General features: G+C 45.9%; 2 protein-coding genes across 6 annotated transcripts in view; both read left to right on the top strand.

Moving 5' to 3' along the window:
- LOC135075462 (CCR4-NOT transcription complex subunit 3-like) overlaps positions 1 to 3,343 on the top strand; it is a 23,760-nt gene extending 20,417 nt beyond the window's left edge. The window contains exons 10-14 of the mRNA XM_063969902.1: positions 1 to 77; positions 1,151 to 1,299; positions 1,383 to 1,598; positions 2,132 to 2,230; positions 3,172 to 3,343. Coding sequence (XP_063825972.1) covers positions 1 to 77; positions 1,151 to 1,299; positions 1,383 to 1,598; positions 2,132 to 2,230; positions 3,172 to 3,343 — 713 coding nt within the window. The remainder of the gene's footprint in view (positions 78 to 1,150; positions 1,300 to 1,382; positions 1,599 to 2,131; positions 2,231 to 3,171) is intronic.
- Positions 2,122 to 18,762, top strand: LOC135075340 (CCR4-NOT transcription complex subunit 3-like). 5 transcript variants are annotated; one of them, XM_063969774.1, is made up of 6 exons: positions 2,122 to 2,230; positions 3,962 to 4,097; positions 6,424 to 6,510; positions 13,342 to 13,467; positions 16,147 to 16,356; positions 16,825 to 18,762. In XM_063969774.1, the coding sequence occupies exons 2-6, from the start codon at positions 4,050 to 4,052 to the stop codon at positions 16,921 to 16,923; spliced, it is 570 nt and encodes a 189-aa protein (XP_063825844.1). In that variant the 5' UTR covers positions 2,122 to 2,230; positions 3,962 to 4,049; the 3' UTR covers positions 16,924 to 18,762. The 5 variants fall into 5 exon arrangements, with proteins under 5 accessions (XP_063825844.1, XP_063825841.1, XP_063825842.1 ...); XM_063969771.1 differs by having other exon boundaries at positions 2,123 to 2,230; positions 16,147 to 16,519; positions 16,825 to 16,934; XM_063969772.1 differs by lacking the exon at positions 2,122 to 2,230 and adding an exon at positions 2,635 to 2,644 and having other exon boundaries at positions 16,147 to 16,519; positions 16,825 to 16,934.

The following is an 18,762-nucleotide window of genomic DNA, read 5'->3' as shown; positions in this document are numbered from 1 at the left end:
AAGTAGTGGAGAATGGTCCCGTGTCGAGTGCGCCTGCGCACACGCCGCACTTACCGCCGCCCGTTCAACCTGTGCCGGTGAGTTGTTATTTGTAGAAATAGGAATACGAGGTCAATGTGGACGGACGACTTTATAACTGTAGCAGGAAGGCGCTGGATGCAGGCCTGGAAATTTTGAAATCATTAGGGGAGGCCTATGTTCAGCAGTGGACGTCCTGTGGCTGAAACAAAGGTGGACTGACGACATAAAAGTAGCAAAAAGGTGCTGGATATAGGCCCGGCCAATCTGAAAATAATTTGGAGGAGGCCTATGTTCAGCAGTGCACGTCCAGTAACTGAAATGATGATGAGGATGACATTAGAAATTATAGATAATCCACAGCTGGACAAAGGCCTCCCCCCAAGGATTTCCAAAACGATCGGTCTTGTGCTGCCCGCATTCAGGTTCTTCCAGCGACCTTCACCAGATCGTCGTTCCATCTAGTGGGGGGCCTGCCCAGGCTATGGCTTCTGGCCCGTGGTCGCCTTTTCTGCCCCAACGGCCATCAGCTCAACGAGGAATATGCGCTGCATACTGCCACTTTATTTTAGCAATTCTTGGGAATGGAAATAATTTCAGATTTGCTTAGCAATACACAGGAGGTGGTAGTACACATGAAAGTAATTACAAGAAAAATATAAATGTAATTTTAACAACTACTTTATAACGGGACTATTCCCACCTCTCGTTCCCATTACTGGAACTCCTGTGTAGCCAGGATCTACAGCTTGACCGCCACAAAAACCCAACCAATGAAGGTCAAGTTTGTCCCGGGGGAAAGTTTAACTGTCATTGGACCCGCAACGAAATTACAACTACTTTATAAGTAAAAAACCTTGTTCAAAAAGTCTTCTTTCGACTTTCGAGACCCCGCGTACCATTACACCACCGAGCACATGCGGCCGCTTCCGCGAGAGAATGGGGAGACTGACCGACAGCTCGCCCGCGTAATAATACCATTTTTCTGATTTCATGGAATTTTCCATGATTTTTTTTCTTTAATATTTTATTTGGCATCAGTGTCGTGTATAGTACCGACCGAGATGGCCGTTGTTTTACAAAACCACGCCCTGTATTGGTTTCAAATGTTACTAATAGCCTTGTTTTCCAGACGTCAAAGAGTTCAGCGGTGACGTTGATTCCCAACTCGACGCCGACCAGCGCGGCGCCCGCCCTGCCGCCCGCGCCCGCGCCCGCGCCGCCCTCGCCGGCGCCGTTAGCTCTCAATGGACCTACGTTACACCACCACGCACTCAACAAGTACGTATGGATAATATGGACATGGGACATTTGTACTTGCAAATACAGTCTGATATTATAGCCATTGACATATAGGTTTCAAGCGTCGTCGTCTCGCTAGCGCTCAACGGGCCCACACTGCACCACCATGCGCTCAACAAGTACGTATGGATATGGGACATTTGTACTTGCAAATACAGTCTAGTTTTGCTAGACAGCACCATTTCATGGGGGGTCCCACACAAGCTTTTTCTAGCGCCGCCTTCGCCGGCGCCGCTCGCGCTCACCGGACCCACGTTACACCACCATGCGCTCAACAAGTACGTATGGATATGGGACATTTGTACTTGCAAATACAGGCTGGTATTGCTATACAGCACCATTGACATATAACCCGGTCTGCGAGCACGTAGAATTTTGTCCAATGACCCCAAGCTACCCATCCTTATCGCTCGCGCGTAACTATGTTGCTGTCGCGCTCGCACACTTACTGCGGGCGCCCGTCGCACAGTCGCGACAGCAATATAATTACGCGCGAGCGATAAGGATGAGTAGCTTGGGGTCATTGGACAAAATTCTACGTGCTCGCAGACCAGACTATAGCGTCTTTCGAGCGTCATCGTTTAGCCAGTGTCCTCGCAGCTTGCGTTCAACGGGCCCACGCCGCATCACCACGCGCTCAAAAATACTTATCAATATGGGACACGTGCGCGTAAAACGTCATGAGGAATACAGGTTGACGCTACTGATGACAGCCATTCGCCAGTAGTGTGACGTCAGCTTAAGATTAGTGAGTGGGAAAACTGAGCAAAAGTTCAGCGGTGACGTTGATTCCCAACTCGACGCCGACCAGCGCGGCGCCCGCCCTGCCGCCCGCGCCCGCGCCCGCGCCGCCCTCGCCGGCGCCGTTAGCTCTCAATGGACCTACGTTACACCACCACGCACTCAACAAGTACGTATAGATAAGGGACAACCCACCACCACCCATGGCCATACCAACCTTGCGGTTATACTGGCCGAATCGCGGGAGGTGTGCGCGGAATTGCGGCTGCCTAGGGCAAATTGCACTCATAAGGGACAGTAACAGTTTTTGCAAGACAGTACCATTGTCATTATAGGTTTCCACTAGCATCTCGAGCGTCATCGTTTCGACAGTGTCCTCGCCGCTCGCGCTAAACGGGCCTACGTTACACCACTATGCGCTCAACAAGTACGTATGGACATGGGACACGTGTGGGTCACGTGCACGTTACGCTACACTAACACGCGCTCAACAAATACGTATGAAGGACAGTAACCGCTGCAAGACAGCATCATTGACTTCTAGATACCACTCACACTGGTGCTTACACCACGCACTCAACAAGTACGTATTGATATGGGACATTTGTACTTGCAAATACAGTGGTTTTTCTAGACAGCACCATTGACATATAACTCCGACTGCGAGCACGTAAAATTTTGTCCAATGACCCCAAGCTACTCATCCATAGCGCTCGCGCGTAATTATATTGCTATCGCGACTGTGCGACGGGCGCCCGCAGTGAGTGTGCGAGCGCGACAGCAACATAGTTACGCGCGAGCGATAAGGGTGGGTAGCTTGGGGTCATTGGACAAAATTCTACGTGCTCGCAGACCAGACTATAGCGTCTTGAACGTCATCGTTTAGCCAGTGTCCTCGCAGCTTGCGCTCACGCCGCATCACCACGCGCCCAAAAAGTACGTATAAATATGGGACACGTGCGCGTAAAACGTCATAAAATAAGGAATACAGGTTGACGCTACTGGTGATTACAGTCATTCGCAGTAGTGTGACGTCAGCTTATAGATTAGTGAGTGAGAAAACAGTAAAAGTTCAGCGGTGACGTTGATTCCCAACTCGACGCCAACCAGCGCCGCGCCCGCCCTGCCGCCCGCGCCCGCGCCGCCCTCGCCGGCGCGGTTAGCTCTCAATGGACCCACGTTACACCACCACGCACTTAACAAGTACGTATGTTACACTAGAGGCAGCCTCGAGGCTGGCAAGTGGGAACGTTGCCTCAATCTGTGGCACGCCGCGTCCTGAGGCCGTGAGCCTAGCCATTTATGTCGCGGGATGAGGCAGCCGCTTGGCCCGGGGCTGCCTCTCGTGGATACGCGACCATTGATATAGGTATCCCCCACACTATCGTACTTTGAGCGTCCTCTCTCAACAAGTACGTATGGATATGGGACATTTGTACTTGCAAATACAGTCTGATTTTGCTAGACAGCACCATTTACACTTACCCTCACTGCGACTTTAAAACGTCTTCGTCTCTTCGCTTTGCGGCTGCCTAACGTCGAATCTACGCAGTGCTGTGTTAGATCTATATCAAAATAATTAATTATAAACACTAGCGCCATCCAATGTAGGCTGTATATTTATGTGTACCTGTCTCCTGTCTTGTCTATGCTATTTAAAAATAAAAGTTAGTCTGTGGAAAACCGTCTCCCATGTTTCAATGGGGTCTGAGCGTCTGAGGTGAATGAGTTGCGCGACTTGTTAAAAAAAACGTTACTGCGTGTGACGCAAACCCGCTTACATCTTAGGGGCTATATTTCTGTTGGCCTAAATGATAAAAGTCACATTTCTCATAGCACCGTTCTTCACTATCAATTTGCTCACATATCCTGTACTGACTGTATCTTAACCTGTTTCCAGTGGGCGAGTGAGCGAAGCGTCGACGGCGAGCGCGGCTTCGAGCACGGCGCGCGCGGCCGACGCGGGCGGCACCGCCTCGCTCAAGAGCATGGCGCAGGAAGCCGTGCAGCGAGCGGGGCTCGACGCGCCGCACCAGGCGAGTGTTGTTGTAGGCCCGGCGAGCGAGCGAGGCCGCCCGGCGAGTGAGCGAGGCCGCCCGACGAGTGAGCGAGGCGGCCCGGCGAGTGTTGTTGTAGGCCCGGCGAGCGCGACTCGCTCAAGAGCATGGCGCAGGAGGCCGTGCAGCGGGCGGGGCTCGACGCGCCGCACCAGGCGAGTGTTGTTGTAGGCCCGGCGAGTGAGCGAGGCCGCCCGGCGAGCGAGCGAGGCTGCCCGGCGAGCGAGCGAGGCCGCCCGGCGAGTGAGCGAGGCCGCCCGGCGAGTGAGCGAGGCCGCCCGGCGAGTGAGCTAGGCGGCCCGGCGAGTGAGCGAGGCGGCCCGGCGAGTGAGCGAGGCTTCCCGGCGAGTGCGACATCACTCGGGAGCTTTGCGCAGTGCGCTAGGCTCGACGCGCCGCACCAGGCGAGTGTTGTTGTAGGCCCGGCGAGCGAGCGCGGCCGCAAGGCGAGTGAGCGAGGCGGCCCGACGAGTGAGCGAGGCCGCCCGGCGAGTGAGCGAGGCGGCCCGGCGAGCGCGGCCTCGCTCGAGAGCATGGCGCAGGAGGCCGTGCAGCGAGCGGGGCTCGACGCGCCGCACCAGGCGAGTGTTGTTGTAGGCCCGGCGAGCGAGCGAGGCCGCCCGGCGAGTGAGCGAGGCCGCCCGGCGAGTGTTGTTGCAGGCCCGGCGAGTGAGCGAGGCGGCCCGGCGAGCGCGGCCTCGCTCGAGAGCATGGCGCAGGAGGCCGTGCAGCGAGCGGGGCTCGACGCGCCGCACCAGGCGAGTGTTGTTGTAGGCCCGACGAGTGAGCGAGGCCGCCCGGCGAGTGAGCGAGGCGGCCTGGCGAGTGAGCGAGGCGGCCCGGCGAGCGCGGCCTCGCTCAAGAGCATGGCGCAGGAAGCCGTCCAGCGAGCGGGGCTCGACGCGCCGCACCAGGCGAGTGTTGTTGCAGGCCCGGCGAGTGAGCGAGGCCGCCCGGCGAGTGAGCGAGGCGGCCCGGCGAGTGAGCGAGGCTTCCCGGCGAGTGCGGCCTCGCTCGAGAGCATGGTGCAGGAGGCCGTGCAGCGCGCGGGGCTCGACGCGCCGCACCAGGCGAGTGTTGTTGTAGGCCCGACGAGTGAGCGAGGCCGCCCGGCGAGTGAGCGAGGCGGCCTGGCGAGTGAGCGAGGCGGCCCGGCGAGCGCGGCCTCGCTCAAGAGCATGGCGCAGGAAGCCGTCCAGCGAGCGGGGCTCGACGCGCCGCACCAGGCGAGTGTTGTTGCAGGCCCGGCGAGTGAGCGAGGCCGCCCGGCGAGTGAGCGAGGCGGCCCGGCGAGTGAGCGAGGCTTCCCGGCGAGTGCGGCCTCGCTCGAGAGCATGGTGCAGGAGGCCGTGCAGCGCGCGGGGCTCGACGCGCCGCACCAGGCGAGTGTTGTTGTAGGCCCGGCGAGTGAGCGAGGCGGCCCGGCAAGCGCGGCCTCGCTCGAGAGCATGGCGCAGGAGGCCGTTGTTATAGGCCCGGCGAGCGAGCGAGGCTGCCCGGCGAGTGAGCGAGGCCGCCCGGCGAGCGAGCGAGGCGGCCCGGCGAGTGAGCGAGGAGGACGAGTAATCTATGTCGCCGCGAGTAAGCTACGTCCCGGCGAAAGCGAGACGTCCTGGCGAGTAAACGAGACTTCCCGGCGAGTAAGCACGACATCCCGGCAAGTAAGCTACGTCCCTGCGTGTGAGCGAGACGTCCCGGCGAGTAAGCGAGACGCCCCGGCGAGTAAGCGAGACGTCCCGGCAAGTAAGCGAGGTGTTCTAGCTAGTGAACGAGGCTTCCCGGCGAGTGCGACATCACTCGGGAGCTTTGCGCAGTACGCTAGGCTCGACACGCCGCACCAGGCGAGTGTTGTAGGCCTGGATCCCATAGGACCGTTATCGACGCCCAGGACACCGCAGGAGACACTACCATCTCCATGATCTCTTAGGGTCCTCGGCCACTAGATACAGAGGTGTTTGGTGGCGGCTAAAGGAGGACCCGTGGCGGCGGCGCGCGAATGTATTCACGCGCACCGTTAGCGGAGAACAGAATTAGTTGCTTTCACCGCGTCGCGGTGTCATAGTATAGAACCCAACCTGGTCTATCAAAATGCTTCTCGCGGCATCTCTGAAACCCTACTCATCAGAAAAGTAAATAATAGCGGCTCTAAAAATGTACACACTGCAATCTTGTTGCAGTGCTAACATTTACCTCAGACACATATGCGGACTGCATGAATCCATCGGTCGGTAACAGTGCTGACCCCACGACTATTCGGTCGTAGCCATAGTATGACTAATTTTAATAATGTTGTTTCTCATTGCAGAACGTGCGGAGAGGCGTGTCTGTTGCGCAGGCGCACATTCCGCCGTTATTAGGCGTCGCGCCACTAGGGCCGTTACCACTTACTTCTGTGAGTACTTATTTTAATTTTTTTAAATAGCTGCTAAGGTCTGACGCTTAACTCAATCAGCGCCTGAGGAATAGGAGCGGTGACATTGACATACTATGACGTGCCAGGGCATACAAATCTTGTCTTGCTGACGTTTGACCGTCACGAAATCGCCTTCCCGTGCCGCTCCCATGCCTCAGGCACTAACTTGAGTTAAGCGCTAACCTGCAATTTTATGTTGGAAATGAAATATTGTGGATTAAAATTACGCTAAGATTTTGACTTTTGATATTGATTTGAGTTGGATATTATATCAAGTTTTGACTGTTAATTTGACCCCCTTTTTGACGTGGGAGGGGCATACCGCATGTATAGATAGATTGTGTTATCCATGAAGACGCGCCCCACTATTCTTCCGCTAATGTTTGAGTGTTATCGGTACACGCTAATCTATGAGTGCACACGCACACTACAATAATGACGCTCGGATTGCTCGGATCAATATCCCCGCACCCCGCGCTTCCTCAACCAAAAATTGGTGCGTCATCGTTGACGAAACGATCTATAAATGTCTAACAATCTTGAATTTTATTTTTTCGTCACTGCTGTGGCATAAGGTACATAATGTAACACCTTTTTTTGGCAAGATTGAATACTTACCGATTTCCACAAACAAACGGCCCAACGACCCATCCCTTAATTTTTCTTTTTAAATATTTGTGTCAATCACAATAAATTGTTGTCAATTTAAATATCTATTTTTTATTTTGCTCCGGCAAAAATTTCTTATTTACATGGCGCCCGAACAGGGACGTTGTTGGGTCCGTGGAGGTTCTCCCTGGCACTGGTCTATTGCTCAGTGACGGATTGGTTGGTCATCTTAATTTTTTTTGTTTCTGACGCTGTTGTGATACTGTGTTGAGTATGATTATGATGTGTTAGTGTTTAACTAAGATTAGTTAAAATATTGTAACTTACTTTACTTTTTGTTAAAATTAACATTTTGATAATTCGATATGAAGGAGGAACGCCCTATCCGTTTCAATCTTTTGAACAAAGACGAATTGGTTTACGAAGTTGTGATCCGTGATGCTGTGCCTGAGCGAACTGTACCGTTGTTGCGTGCTCAAATTAAACGTTTGGCTCAGGATATACCTAGCGACGAGGTGAGTGAGTTCGAGGGAGATGCGCTGGCTGAGCTGAGAACTATTTCCTCCAAATTAGACGAGCTTGAGGAGCTGTGTAATAAGAAGCCCCTATTACTCAAAAAGCTAAATAGAGTGCAGACTTTAGGAAACCACGTCTTCCATAGGTTAAGCCGTGTTGAAGCTAAAGAGGAGAGTGATAGGACTTTGAGGGAACAGCTGGAGGAGCGTCTCATCCCACTTTTAAAACGGATCGACCGTATGACGCACACATTCGTTAGTAGTTATGATTTCCAACCTGCTGAGGAGGAAGTATCTAGGGTCGCTGGTTTGGCTGCGAATGAGTCGTCAATGGTCAAACCGGTGAATTGTAATGCGTGTGTTCATTCTTTGAATTTGAGGTTTAATGGGAAAGACAGTGTGCAGAATTTTATTGTTAGGATTGAGGAGTTGTGTCTGTCTCGGAATATTTCGAGGGAGAAATTATTCAACTCGGCAGTTGAGTTATTTACAGATGAGGCTCTATTTTGGTACCGAGGTACTCGTGACCAACTAAATAGTTGGGAGGATTTAAAGGCGTCGTTGCTGGAAGAGTATTTGCCCTACGACTATGATCATCGTTTGTTGCAGGAGATTCGTTCGAGGACCCAAGGTCCCGACGAATCCATATGTAGTTATCTAAGCCTGATGCAAAATTACTTTTCGAGGTTGCGTAAACCTTTGGACGAGGAAGAGAAGTTGAGCTTGGTCAAGTTCAACATTAGGCCATCTTACTCCGTTCCTTTGGTCAATGTAGAAATAAAATCGTGGGCCGACTTGAAGAGGCATTGTAGGCAGTTGGAAGCGGCGAGACAGAGGGCGGAATCCTTCGCTGAACCCCCGCGCAGTGTACAGAATGCTGTCGCCCCTGACCTGGCCTACAAAGGTAAGTCTGCTCGCCCGAGGTGCGAGGCAGTGGTTAAAAATCCGAGCATGGAGAAGTTTTGCGTGCGTTGCCGTGTGAAGGACCACACGCTCCGTGATTGTAAGGCGCCTCACGTTATTATTTGTTATCGTTGTGGTGAGAAGGGCGTGACCGCTGCCAATTGTCCGAAGTGTGTGCGCCAGAAGGACGTAAAGGTTTCTGGAGTCACAAAACGCGTGGCGACGGACCGTCGTTTTGATGTTACGCCTGTTGAAGAGTGGCGTGCTTGGTGTGATTTTGTGCGTGCATTCTCAAAGAATTGCAAAGCTAATGTTGCGACGGTCCGACCAGATGATTGTCAGGACGCACGTCCTTATTTAGATGTTGAGATTGGTGGTGTTCCGTGTTCTGGATTGTTGGATTCTGGAGCGGAAGTTTCTATTGTTGGTGGTTCTGCTGTGAATTATTTTTCTCATCTGGGTGAGTTGTATAAATCGGATACGGATGCTGTGGTAGCGGCGAATGGTACTACTTCCCCTACGGTCGGATATATGTTTTTACCTGTCGTAGTGAATGATGTGTTGAAGGTTATAAAGTTTTATGTGGTTCCTGGAGTTTCGTCGTCTTTGTTGTTTGGCATCAACTTCTGGAAAGCTTTTCAGATAGCGCCTGATGTTTTGCGACTTGTGAATCGGAGGGATTCGATGCTTAGGCATGCTGAGGCAGTCGTGTCTCAGAAGTTGACTGATGTTGCTAGGGATTTCAAACATCCGAATCAAACCACTCCTGGTTTGTTTGGAAAACCGAAGGTTCGTCGTAGACCCTTCCAGTGTGTCAGCGTTGGTTTTGTTGGTCCACTGCCCAGGTCTCGACGGAAGGTGTTTGACTTTAAAGTAGATAAGCAATTGAGGAAATCTCACTTGCGAGATGCTGATTGTTGTGATAGGCGTCTGAGAGACGTAGTGTTTAAAGAGGATGATGTGGTTTGGCGGAGTACGCATGTTCGTAGCGTAGCTCCGAGATTTAAGAATTCTGTAGGGTAGATTGAAGTTTTGTTGAGGTGTTAGTTTTTTTTGTTGTGTATTGTGGTGATTCTGTTTCTGTATGATAGTTTGATGCTGGAGGGCCAGCGTGAATTTTTCTCGTTATACTCGTAAAATTCTGGTGGGTGAGGGGGTACTGTAACACCTTTTTTTGGCAAGATTGAATACTTACCGATTTCCACAAACAAACGGCCCAACGACCCATCCCTTAATTTTTCTTTTTAAATATTTGTGTCAATCACAATAAATTGTTGTCAATTTAAATATCTATTTTTTATTTTGCTCCGGCAAAAATTTCTTATTTACAATAAGTTGATGTAATTTATTTATTTATTTTATGGAAAACAAACAGCATAAAATATATGTAATATTAATAGATGAGGCGGTTAAGTTCAAGAATGCCTTACATAGTTTTCACAAATAGCATATCAAAATACAATCCAAGACAGTAACATACGATATATGAAAAAAGTTACAACAATACAGAAAATACCTACTAAAGCCATACCATAATAGCAGAATATTAAGCAATAAACAGATACTTCCATTTTTTACCAGGATAGTGCTAAGTAATGTCGTCAAAGAATTCTTTGTTACTTTGATTTTTGAAGTTTAGTCTCACAATATGAAAAAGGTCAAAATTTTCAGAATAATTGCTGGGGGATTCTACGAAAAAGTAAACCTTGAACTTTTTTTTAAAGTTTTGTTTTATATTATCAATTATTATATTTATCGATACAAAATACTTTGAATTTCACGCTACTTCAAAAAATATTAGTATATTTATTTATTTTAATTTTTTATTAAGTTGCAAACATTGATAAACGAACCTTACGTAAAGTTGCCAACACTGTGGCGTCAGTTGTGATTTGAACTTGCAACTGTTATTGTTCTTAAAATTCAATACAGTCGCTCCACTTTTTCAAAGACTTATTTATGGGTACTACTGCTGATTCAGATCTGACAAGATGCAAAGCTATTAAGCAAATATATACTCTGATACAGACTCAAGCAGCTGGAGTGACTCCTCAGATCATAGAAAGAGAATAGATATGAAGTCGCGCGTAACTACAACGAGAACCAGTGTCCCCACATTTCCCCCACCACAGCTCCCACACACACATTCAACTGTGTAAAAACAAAGCGACTGAGAGTCTACGACAACATGTGCAACCGGCTTAAAAGTGCTGTGATTGGCCAGAAGGCATGCCTTATGGCCAATCAATGGCCGCGTGACGTGACGCACACTTTGAAAACTAGTGAGAGAACAAAGACAAAATGGAGTCGACAAGATATCGATACTTTAAATCGCTAGGGGCAAGGCTCGAAACTGATTTCACAAAATGCTTATGTATGAAAACCTTTTTATTATTATACGTTATTATTAACTACTATCACGCATTTACTTTTTAATTATAGCGATCTGCGTACCGCATAATATGTTTATCAAAAATAATGCCTATATTAGGCTTTCAACTAGCTCTTATAGTAATTACATAGTTGACAGTTACTAATTACTTCTACTGTTATTTTTTTTTTGTAAAATCTTATAATCGCAAGTAACACATCATTTTTTTATTTAAAATTACAAAATAGAAAATTATAATTTACTTCTATTTATCGATAATAGGAAACCGCATTAGAACACGAGCACGGCACTATGTTACGACCGGCACATGCGGCCGTACTGTGTATTTTCACACGACAGTGGATATCGGAAGAAATTAAATACATTGCGCAGTAGTTGAGCATGACATAAAGTGGTTGCTAACTAAATCGTCAATGTAAAAGTGTGTTAGAATTTTTATCACCACTGATTTCGATATCGCAGTAACTGTTACGGCACTGAATTCGTTCGTAAAAATGTTTAGTTTTTTTTATTTATAAGCAAAATACCAATGGATTTGCAATACTTACATGTAGTAAATGACTCCATTGTTCCTGTAGTTCTTCGTTTCACTTGTTTTTTTTGCACGTAACGACGCATTATCCAAAATATCGGAGAACATTTCCTTAGTACGACTGAATCGCGACTAACCTAGCTACGCGGCCGATGTTCGTTTCTGGGCATATCGCGGAGACACGCGCCACGCCCCCGTTTCACATCTATTCCCTTCTATGATCTGAGAGTGACTCTGATTATGAAACTTTAGCATCCATATTATCAAGAAAAAAAACTTATATGCGGCTTATTTTGCCTAGTAAATCGTACGTGTCCCACCCGTGACATTGTGAGTCCCACCCGTGACACACTTTATTTAATTTTTGTAAAAAAATGTCTGAATCATAGGGCATTATTTTCTATTCATATGTTATGTTCAGTTTATTATCTCAAAGAAATATCGTAATTTGCATTAAAAAGTTTAATCAATTTAAACAAGAATGTCACATTTCTGTCCCACCCGTGGCAAACATTTACTGTCTTTTTTATTTAATATTATATGGTGTTATCCCCGTCTCTACTGTTACTATAAAAGTACATAGGTTAGTTTGTTATTTTGTATACAGTGTGAGTCACGTTAAAGTGTACATATGAAAATAGATGAAACTAGACCTATTTTTATCGACAAAAAAGAGGTCAAAATTTTTTTTGTTTTTTTTTTAATTTTTTATAGAATTTTTTTTCTTCCAATTACTCATTGTAAAGAAAACGTAATAACTTTTAAACTAAGCGGTATATCCTGATAAAATAAAAACAGTAGTCATGCTAAATAACAGGCGATACTAAAAAAATACATAAAATACACAAAAAATGCCAACAAATAATAAAAAATGATACTTTTTGAAAAAAATCTGCTTTTAAATTCGTGTTTTTTTGGTTATTTGACAAATTTCTCCAAAAAATGCCCCTAAATAGGTGATTTTTATTACTTTGTATTATTCTCTATCGTATTACCTTCGTAGAACCAAAAATCGCATGTCTCTATCCCTATCACAACGTTTGTAATGATCGTTTGAACTAAGCCACTCCGGGCGCGCCATTCAACGCTTTATTAACAACGAAACTGAAAATGGCTCTAGATTTGTAATTTTGATAAAGACAAGTTAGATTTCAAATAAAAACAAAAGATTTCGAAGTAAAATAAGCATTTTAGTTAAAATTAAAATTGTCTCTACCTGTAGCGAAGAATAATGTTGTGGCAGGCCTTTGTTCAAACGATCATAGCAAATGTTGTGATAGGGATAGAGACATGCGATTTTTGGTTTTACGAAGGTAATACGATAGAGAATAATACAAAGTAATAAAAACCACCTGTTATAGGGGCATTTTTTGGAGAAATTTGTCAAATAACCAAAAAAACACGAATTGAAAAGCAGATTTTTTTCAAAAAGTATCATTTTTTATTATTTGTTGGCATTTTTTGTGTGTTTTATGTATTTTTTTAGTATCGCCTGTTATTTAGCATTATTACTGTTTTTATTTTATCAGGATATACCGTTTAGTTTAAAAGTTATTACGTTTTCTTTACAATAAGTAATTGGAAGAAAAAAAATTCTATAAAAAATTAAAAAAAAATCTCAAAAATTTTTTGACCTCTTTTTTGTCGATAAAAATAGGTCTAGTTTCATCTATTTTCATATGTACACTTTAACGTGACTCACACTGTATAATCCAATTTGATATCATTGATATGATTACCCTAAATTACTTACACATACTGAAAATGAAGGTACAAGTGTCCCACCCGTGACGGTAGAATCCCCCTGCTGTTATAAGTTTTGAAAACTGTTAAAGAATGAGTATTGTGTTTGTCCCCAGGAGCACCAGCTACAGTTCCAGATGATGGAGTCGTCGTTCTACCACATGCCGCACCCGTCGGACTCCGAGCGGGCGCGCGCGTACCTACCGCGCAACATCTGCCAGACGCCCATCTACTACAATCAGGTAAGACCACAGAATAATAATAAGTACTACGTACAGAAGTTTTACTTCGCGAAGGTATTTAAAAAAATGTATGCTCAATGTCATTAACAATATGGTGTAATTTAGCCTGTCTCAAGAGTCAAGCACCATTTTGTTGACAAACGTCAGTGATCGGTACTGCGCCGAAGCCATAGGGCTGACTTCGGTAAAATGATGTGTGACGTGAGGTGCCAAACTGCGGAAAATGGCGGAGGAAATACATGAATAAGCATTTAGTTTTTATTATTATTCAGGCAGTTAAAATACTGCACAGTATTAATTACACCACCGTTTTTACATACATAGTTTGTTTCCGCGCAATACACAATATTCAAAACCATGCAATGTCCTAACCCAGTGGTTCCCAAACTTATTTAGTCTACTGCCCACTATGAGAATAAATTCTTTTTTAGCGCCCCCCATTTTTGTAGTCGAGAGTCGAGCTCAGTCGATGTCTAAGAGTCCTCCTAGTAGATGACGCCTCCCAAGCCTCTACACAACGTCCCGATTTTTTTTCTGGGTCTCTTACCGCCCCCCTTTAAGCCTGCAGCGCCCACAAGGGGGCGTTATCGCCCACTTTGGGAAAGACTGCTAACCGAACTGTAAATAACACAGGTCTGCAATGGTTTTCCTCTTTGAAATCTGAGTAACGTTTTCTATAGTTTCTGATGTGCTGATTACGAGAAAAATAATAAAAAAATTCCATCACGTCAGGAATTTTTGATATTGAATATTTAAGATTTTGCTCAAAAATGTCTGAGCGCCTACATTTTAAAATTTATAAAACGTCTTTAAATTACTTTAGCTTCATTTTTATTGCATTTAATTAGTGTAAGGGGACATAGAAATTAATGCAAATCAGTAATTTGTTAATTAATACCTAATGAGTATATGTAATTCGCATTAAACATGTCGAAAAAGGGGTATTTTGGCTTAATTTCGTAATGAGCTCATTCATACAAAATGAATAGGTAATTTACCTAATTGTTGTAAATATTATTAGAAAAAGGTGTAATAAAGATAAACCAAAGGGTTTTTGTATAAGTGATTTAGCAAATTATGTTGTTGAACTGCGGATCTTGCAACATAAACTTTAAAATGTCATCGCAAATTTGTTTACATTCTCCGACCAGTTTTTGTAATATTTGCGGGAAATTTATGATGATAAAACAACGATACAGCATTACAGATTTTGTGAAAAATATTTACAAAAGTTATTTTGGATACGTTTTAAGTAACCAAGACAAAACTTGGACTCCTCATTAAATTTGTACGGCTTGTTTATTAGAACTTCGCAAGTGGTCAAAAGGATAGAAAAATTGCTTCAAAATCGTTTCGCCTATGCTATGGATATGTCTATGCTCCGACTATAAAGAAATAGTGGCCAAAATGATTGCAAGTTTTGGTGTAATGGGTTGTAACATGAGCATTAAACTTAATTTCCTTAATTCGCACATTGATTAATTCCCAGAAAATCTAGGAGCCGTTAGCAAAGAACAAGGCAAAAGATTTCACCAAGATTTGAAAGAGCTTGAAGTCCGGTATCAAGAAAGATGTAATACTAGCATAATAACGGACTATTCTTGGTTATTGAAGCACGAATATCCAAACCGGAAATTTAAGCGAAAATCTAACAACCGAAGCTTCCAGGAAAAAAAAGGACTAGGTTTCACAAATAAAATTTACATGTAATTTAGACTAGTAAATAGTTATCATTATATTTTAGTAGTCTTTTAAGTTAAAAGTAATGTACTTCTTTAAATATATATTTTTTTATGTGAAAACTTGTGATTTTTTCCTATTTTCTACCTGTACCTTTTTTTGAAAAATCTGGAGGTGATAGAGAAAAACTAAGTACATATTCGTAATCAGCGCACCAAAATACCTTAGAATCAGCTATCAAATTCCAGAGAGGAAGTTATGACCCTCATTTTGCAGGCCTGTGTAATTACATAATTCGATGAATGTACATCTATCTTATCTGACAATCAAGTTGAGACTCTTACTTTGAAACCACGAGCTAGACGATAGAAAAGTCTAATGAAACGATGATACGGGACTATTCCCACCTCTCGTTCCCACCGCTGCAACTCCTGTGTAGCCAGGATCTACAGCTTGACCGCCATAAAAACCCAATCAACGAAGGTCAAGTTTGTCCCGGGGGAAGGTTAAACTGTCATTGGACCCGCAACGAAATTAATCAGAAGAACATAGTAGTTCGAAACGATGATAAAAGCAACTGAGTTTCTTCCGTCAATTGACAAGTTTCCAATTTTTTTCTTTTAATAAAACTTGAGTTGAATATAAGTAAAACTAATTATAATTGTGAAAGAATCATGAAAATATCTCTACAAATACAAAAGTTATAGGGCCCCAAAGTTGCGCATAACAAAATTCGCGCTATTTTCATTCGAAGTAGTCACGACAGTCATTAAAGTACAAAGAGTAAATCACCCCTGGTCCAGTGCTGTTGACAGATCCATTAATTTCTCAGCCATTTATTGATGGATTTCAAAAATAACTTCACCGACTTTAGTTTTGGTCTATATTTTAATCCCATTCAGTGAAATCTAATGTTTTCAACATCACAAAACTTGTCCATTATTCGTCAGTTTCTTCAGAATCTTCAGAAGTAATAAATGTTAGTTGATTGCATTCCAGGTGCTCCTGCCACACTCGGAGTCGGTGGAATTCTTCCAGCGACTGTCGACAGAGACGCTGTTCTTCGTGTTCTACTACATGGAAGGCACCAAGGCGCAGTACCTCGCCGCCAAGGCGCTCAAGAAGCAAAGCTGGCGCTTCCACACCAAGTACATGATGTGGTTCCAGCGCCACGAGGAGCCCAAGGTCATCAACGAGGAGTACGAGCAGGTGAGTGACGTCACGTGTGCCTGTGGTGATACATGGAGGCACCAAGGCGCAGTACCTCGCCGCCAAGGCGCTCAAGGAGCAGAGCTGGCGCTTCCACACCAAGTACATGATGTGGTTCCAGCGCCACGAGGAGCCCAAGGTCATCAACGAGGAGTACGAGCAGGTGAGGATGTATTTTGAAGTTTTAGAGTTCCAATTCGCGCACCAAGCTAGTCTCGAGCAGAAAATTGGTCATTTATGCCATTCTACAAGACTGCTGAGGCTTGAGTTCTACATTGCTCTCTGTCAGTGCGACAGGTCCTTAATTCGTGGCCGTAGCGACCCTTAAAACAATAAGATAGCCTGTTTATTGGTTTAAAAGAAACATACCATTGTTTTTCGCGCACTAAATTAACCATCTATTCCTCGTTATAGTTGAACGCTGATATGATTGACTTCTTCACCTAACCGCTCGTTATCTTGTTTCAGGGCACATATATCTACTTTGACTACGAAAAGTGGGGCCAGAGAAAGAAGGAGGGCTTCACGTTCGAGTATAAGTACTTAGAGGACCGCGACTTGAACTGAGCGCGCGGCGCGCCGGGGGCCACGCGCCGCCGCCCCGGGGGCCACGCCTCGCGGGGGCCACGCGCCCCGGGGGCCACGCCCGCCCGAGCGCGGGGGCCCCGCCGCCGCGACGCTGCCTCCATTCCGTTGTACGACAGTATTTTTGTAACGATGTGAACGATGTCTCTGTGGTGACTCAGTGAACTACCCGGCATGTGTCCCGACGCGGCCGTCGTCGAGTGAACTTCGCATTTCTGGCAGTTTTTTATATTGTAGAAAACGAGCGTTTTAACGAATCGGCATCGAGAAACGAGCGCGCGAAAGATATCACGCGACGCGATGATCGGTTTCGGCCGTTCGCGGGATTATTATTATTAAAAACAATGTGATATTGATATATAGGCGCCCGGGGCTCGCTCGCCTGCCGCCGGCGCCGGGCCGCTCGGTCGTCGCTCGCGCCACACTTTAATTTTTCCCGATAGGCCTCGTTAGCGCTAGATGTTGTAAGATAATGTAGATAAGCCCGTTATATTTGATGACATCACAGTGGCGTGACGCGACCGGGCCGCCCGCGCGTGACGAGTCTGTGACGAGTCGGACCCGCACGCTCCGCCACGAAAACCGCCCCGATGGGGGGAGGAAGCGACCTATTTAAAGCTGAGCCAGTGCCTTTCTTATTATTTGTCATATACACGATTGCTGTAGGAGCTGACGCAGTAAATTTGGCAGCTCAAAAACCAACGACTGACGCGTTTTGAACTGGCAAATTTGGACACGTCGCTTCCGTGATGGAATGTAAAGAGTTGACTGTCCGGTGAATGAACGTTTTTATAATACTGTAGATTCGACATCACATGAAGAGGAAGTGGAACCTGATTGGAATTGCGCTTTCTCTCCTCATCCGTTTCGGCGAGTGCGTGGTGTGCGGCCACGATGATGACGCTCGAATATGGAAGCCACGAGTCCCGCGGGCAGGCGGGCCGGTCCCTGGACTTTTGTTTTAATCTTGTGTATAGTGAGCAATTTGGAATAGTTCGGAATTAATTTAAGTGCTAACTCACGCGTACAGCTGATGTACCGACAGTTTTTAAAAATGTTACAATAAAATTGTTTACCACATCGTAATAGACTGTATTTATTGAACTGCGTGGCGGTTGTATGTGATTAACTGACGTGTTTGCTATACGATCGACGCACCGTTTTTATATGACGCGATTTTGTATGAAGCTCGTACAGCAGTCGTATTCGTGATTTAGGCCTAAATATAAATACCGTAGGATCTCCAGTGTGATTTCATTAGATGCGCTAAGGCGGCGCGCTCTCTCACTCCGCTCCGTGGAACGTCATCGAGTCGTGTATATTATACATTTAGTGCATTTAAATTGAACAAAAGCTTAAATCGTAGCGTACGTGAATCACTGCCACGCTTCTTGTAATATATTTCGGTGATTAGACTTACGATATTTAAATTGTACTTATTTATTTTGTGATAAATTATTAGCGCCAAGGCAGGGGCGGGTGAGAGAGCGGCCGGACTCGTCGAGAGCAATACAACTTACTGCCAGACAGTACAGTACTCGTACAATGGTACGGCAATGGGCGGCCGGGGCCGTGGCCCGACGCGTCGCGTCGTGTCGCGCGGGGTCGCGTCGTGTCGCGCCGCGTCGCGTCGTGTCGCGTCGCGTCGTGCGGTAGGTGAGCGGTCGAGCGCGCGATCTCGTTTATTCCGTGCGTGATAGTTTTCACTTTTGTAAAAAGTTATCGTGAAAGCAAGTATGTGGTAAATAATAATTTAAAAAATTATCTGTACAGTTCTATTTGTATAGAAATAATAAATAACGATTAAAAAAATTTAAAACA

Source organism: Ostrinia nubilalis, chromosome 10, assembly GCF_963855985.1.
Source record: "Ostrinia nubilalis chromosome 10, ilOstNubi1.1, whole genome shotgun sequence".
NCBI lineage: Eukaryota > Metazoa > Arthropoda > Insecta > Lepidoptera > Crambidae > Ostrinia > Ostrinia nubilalis.
This window is presented reverse-complemented; position numbering and strand designations above follow the sequence as displayed.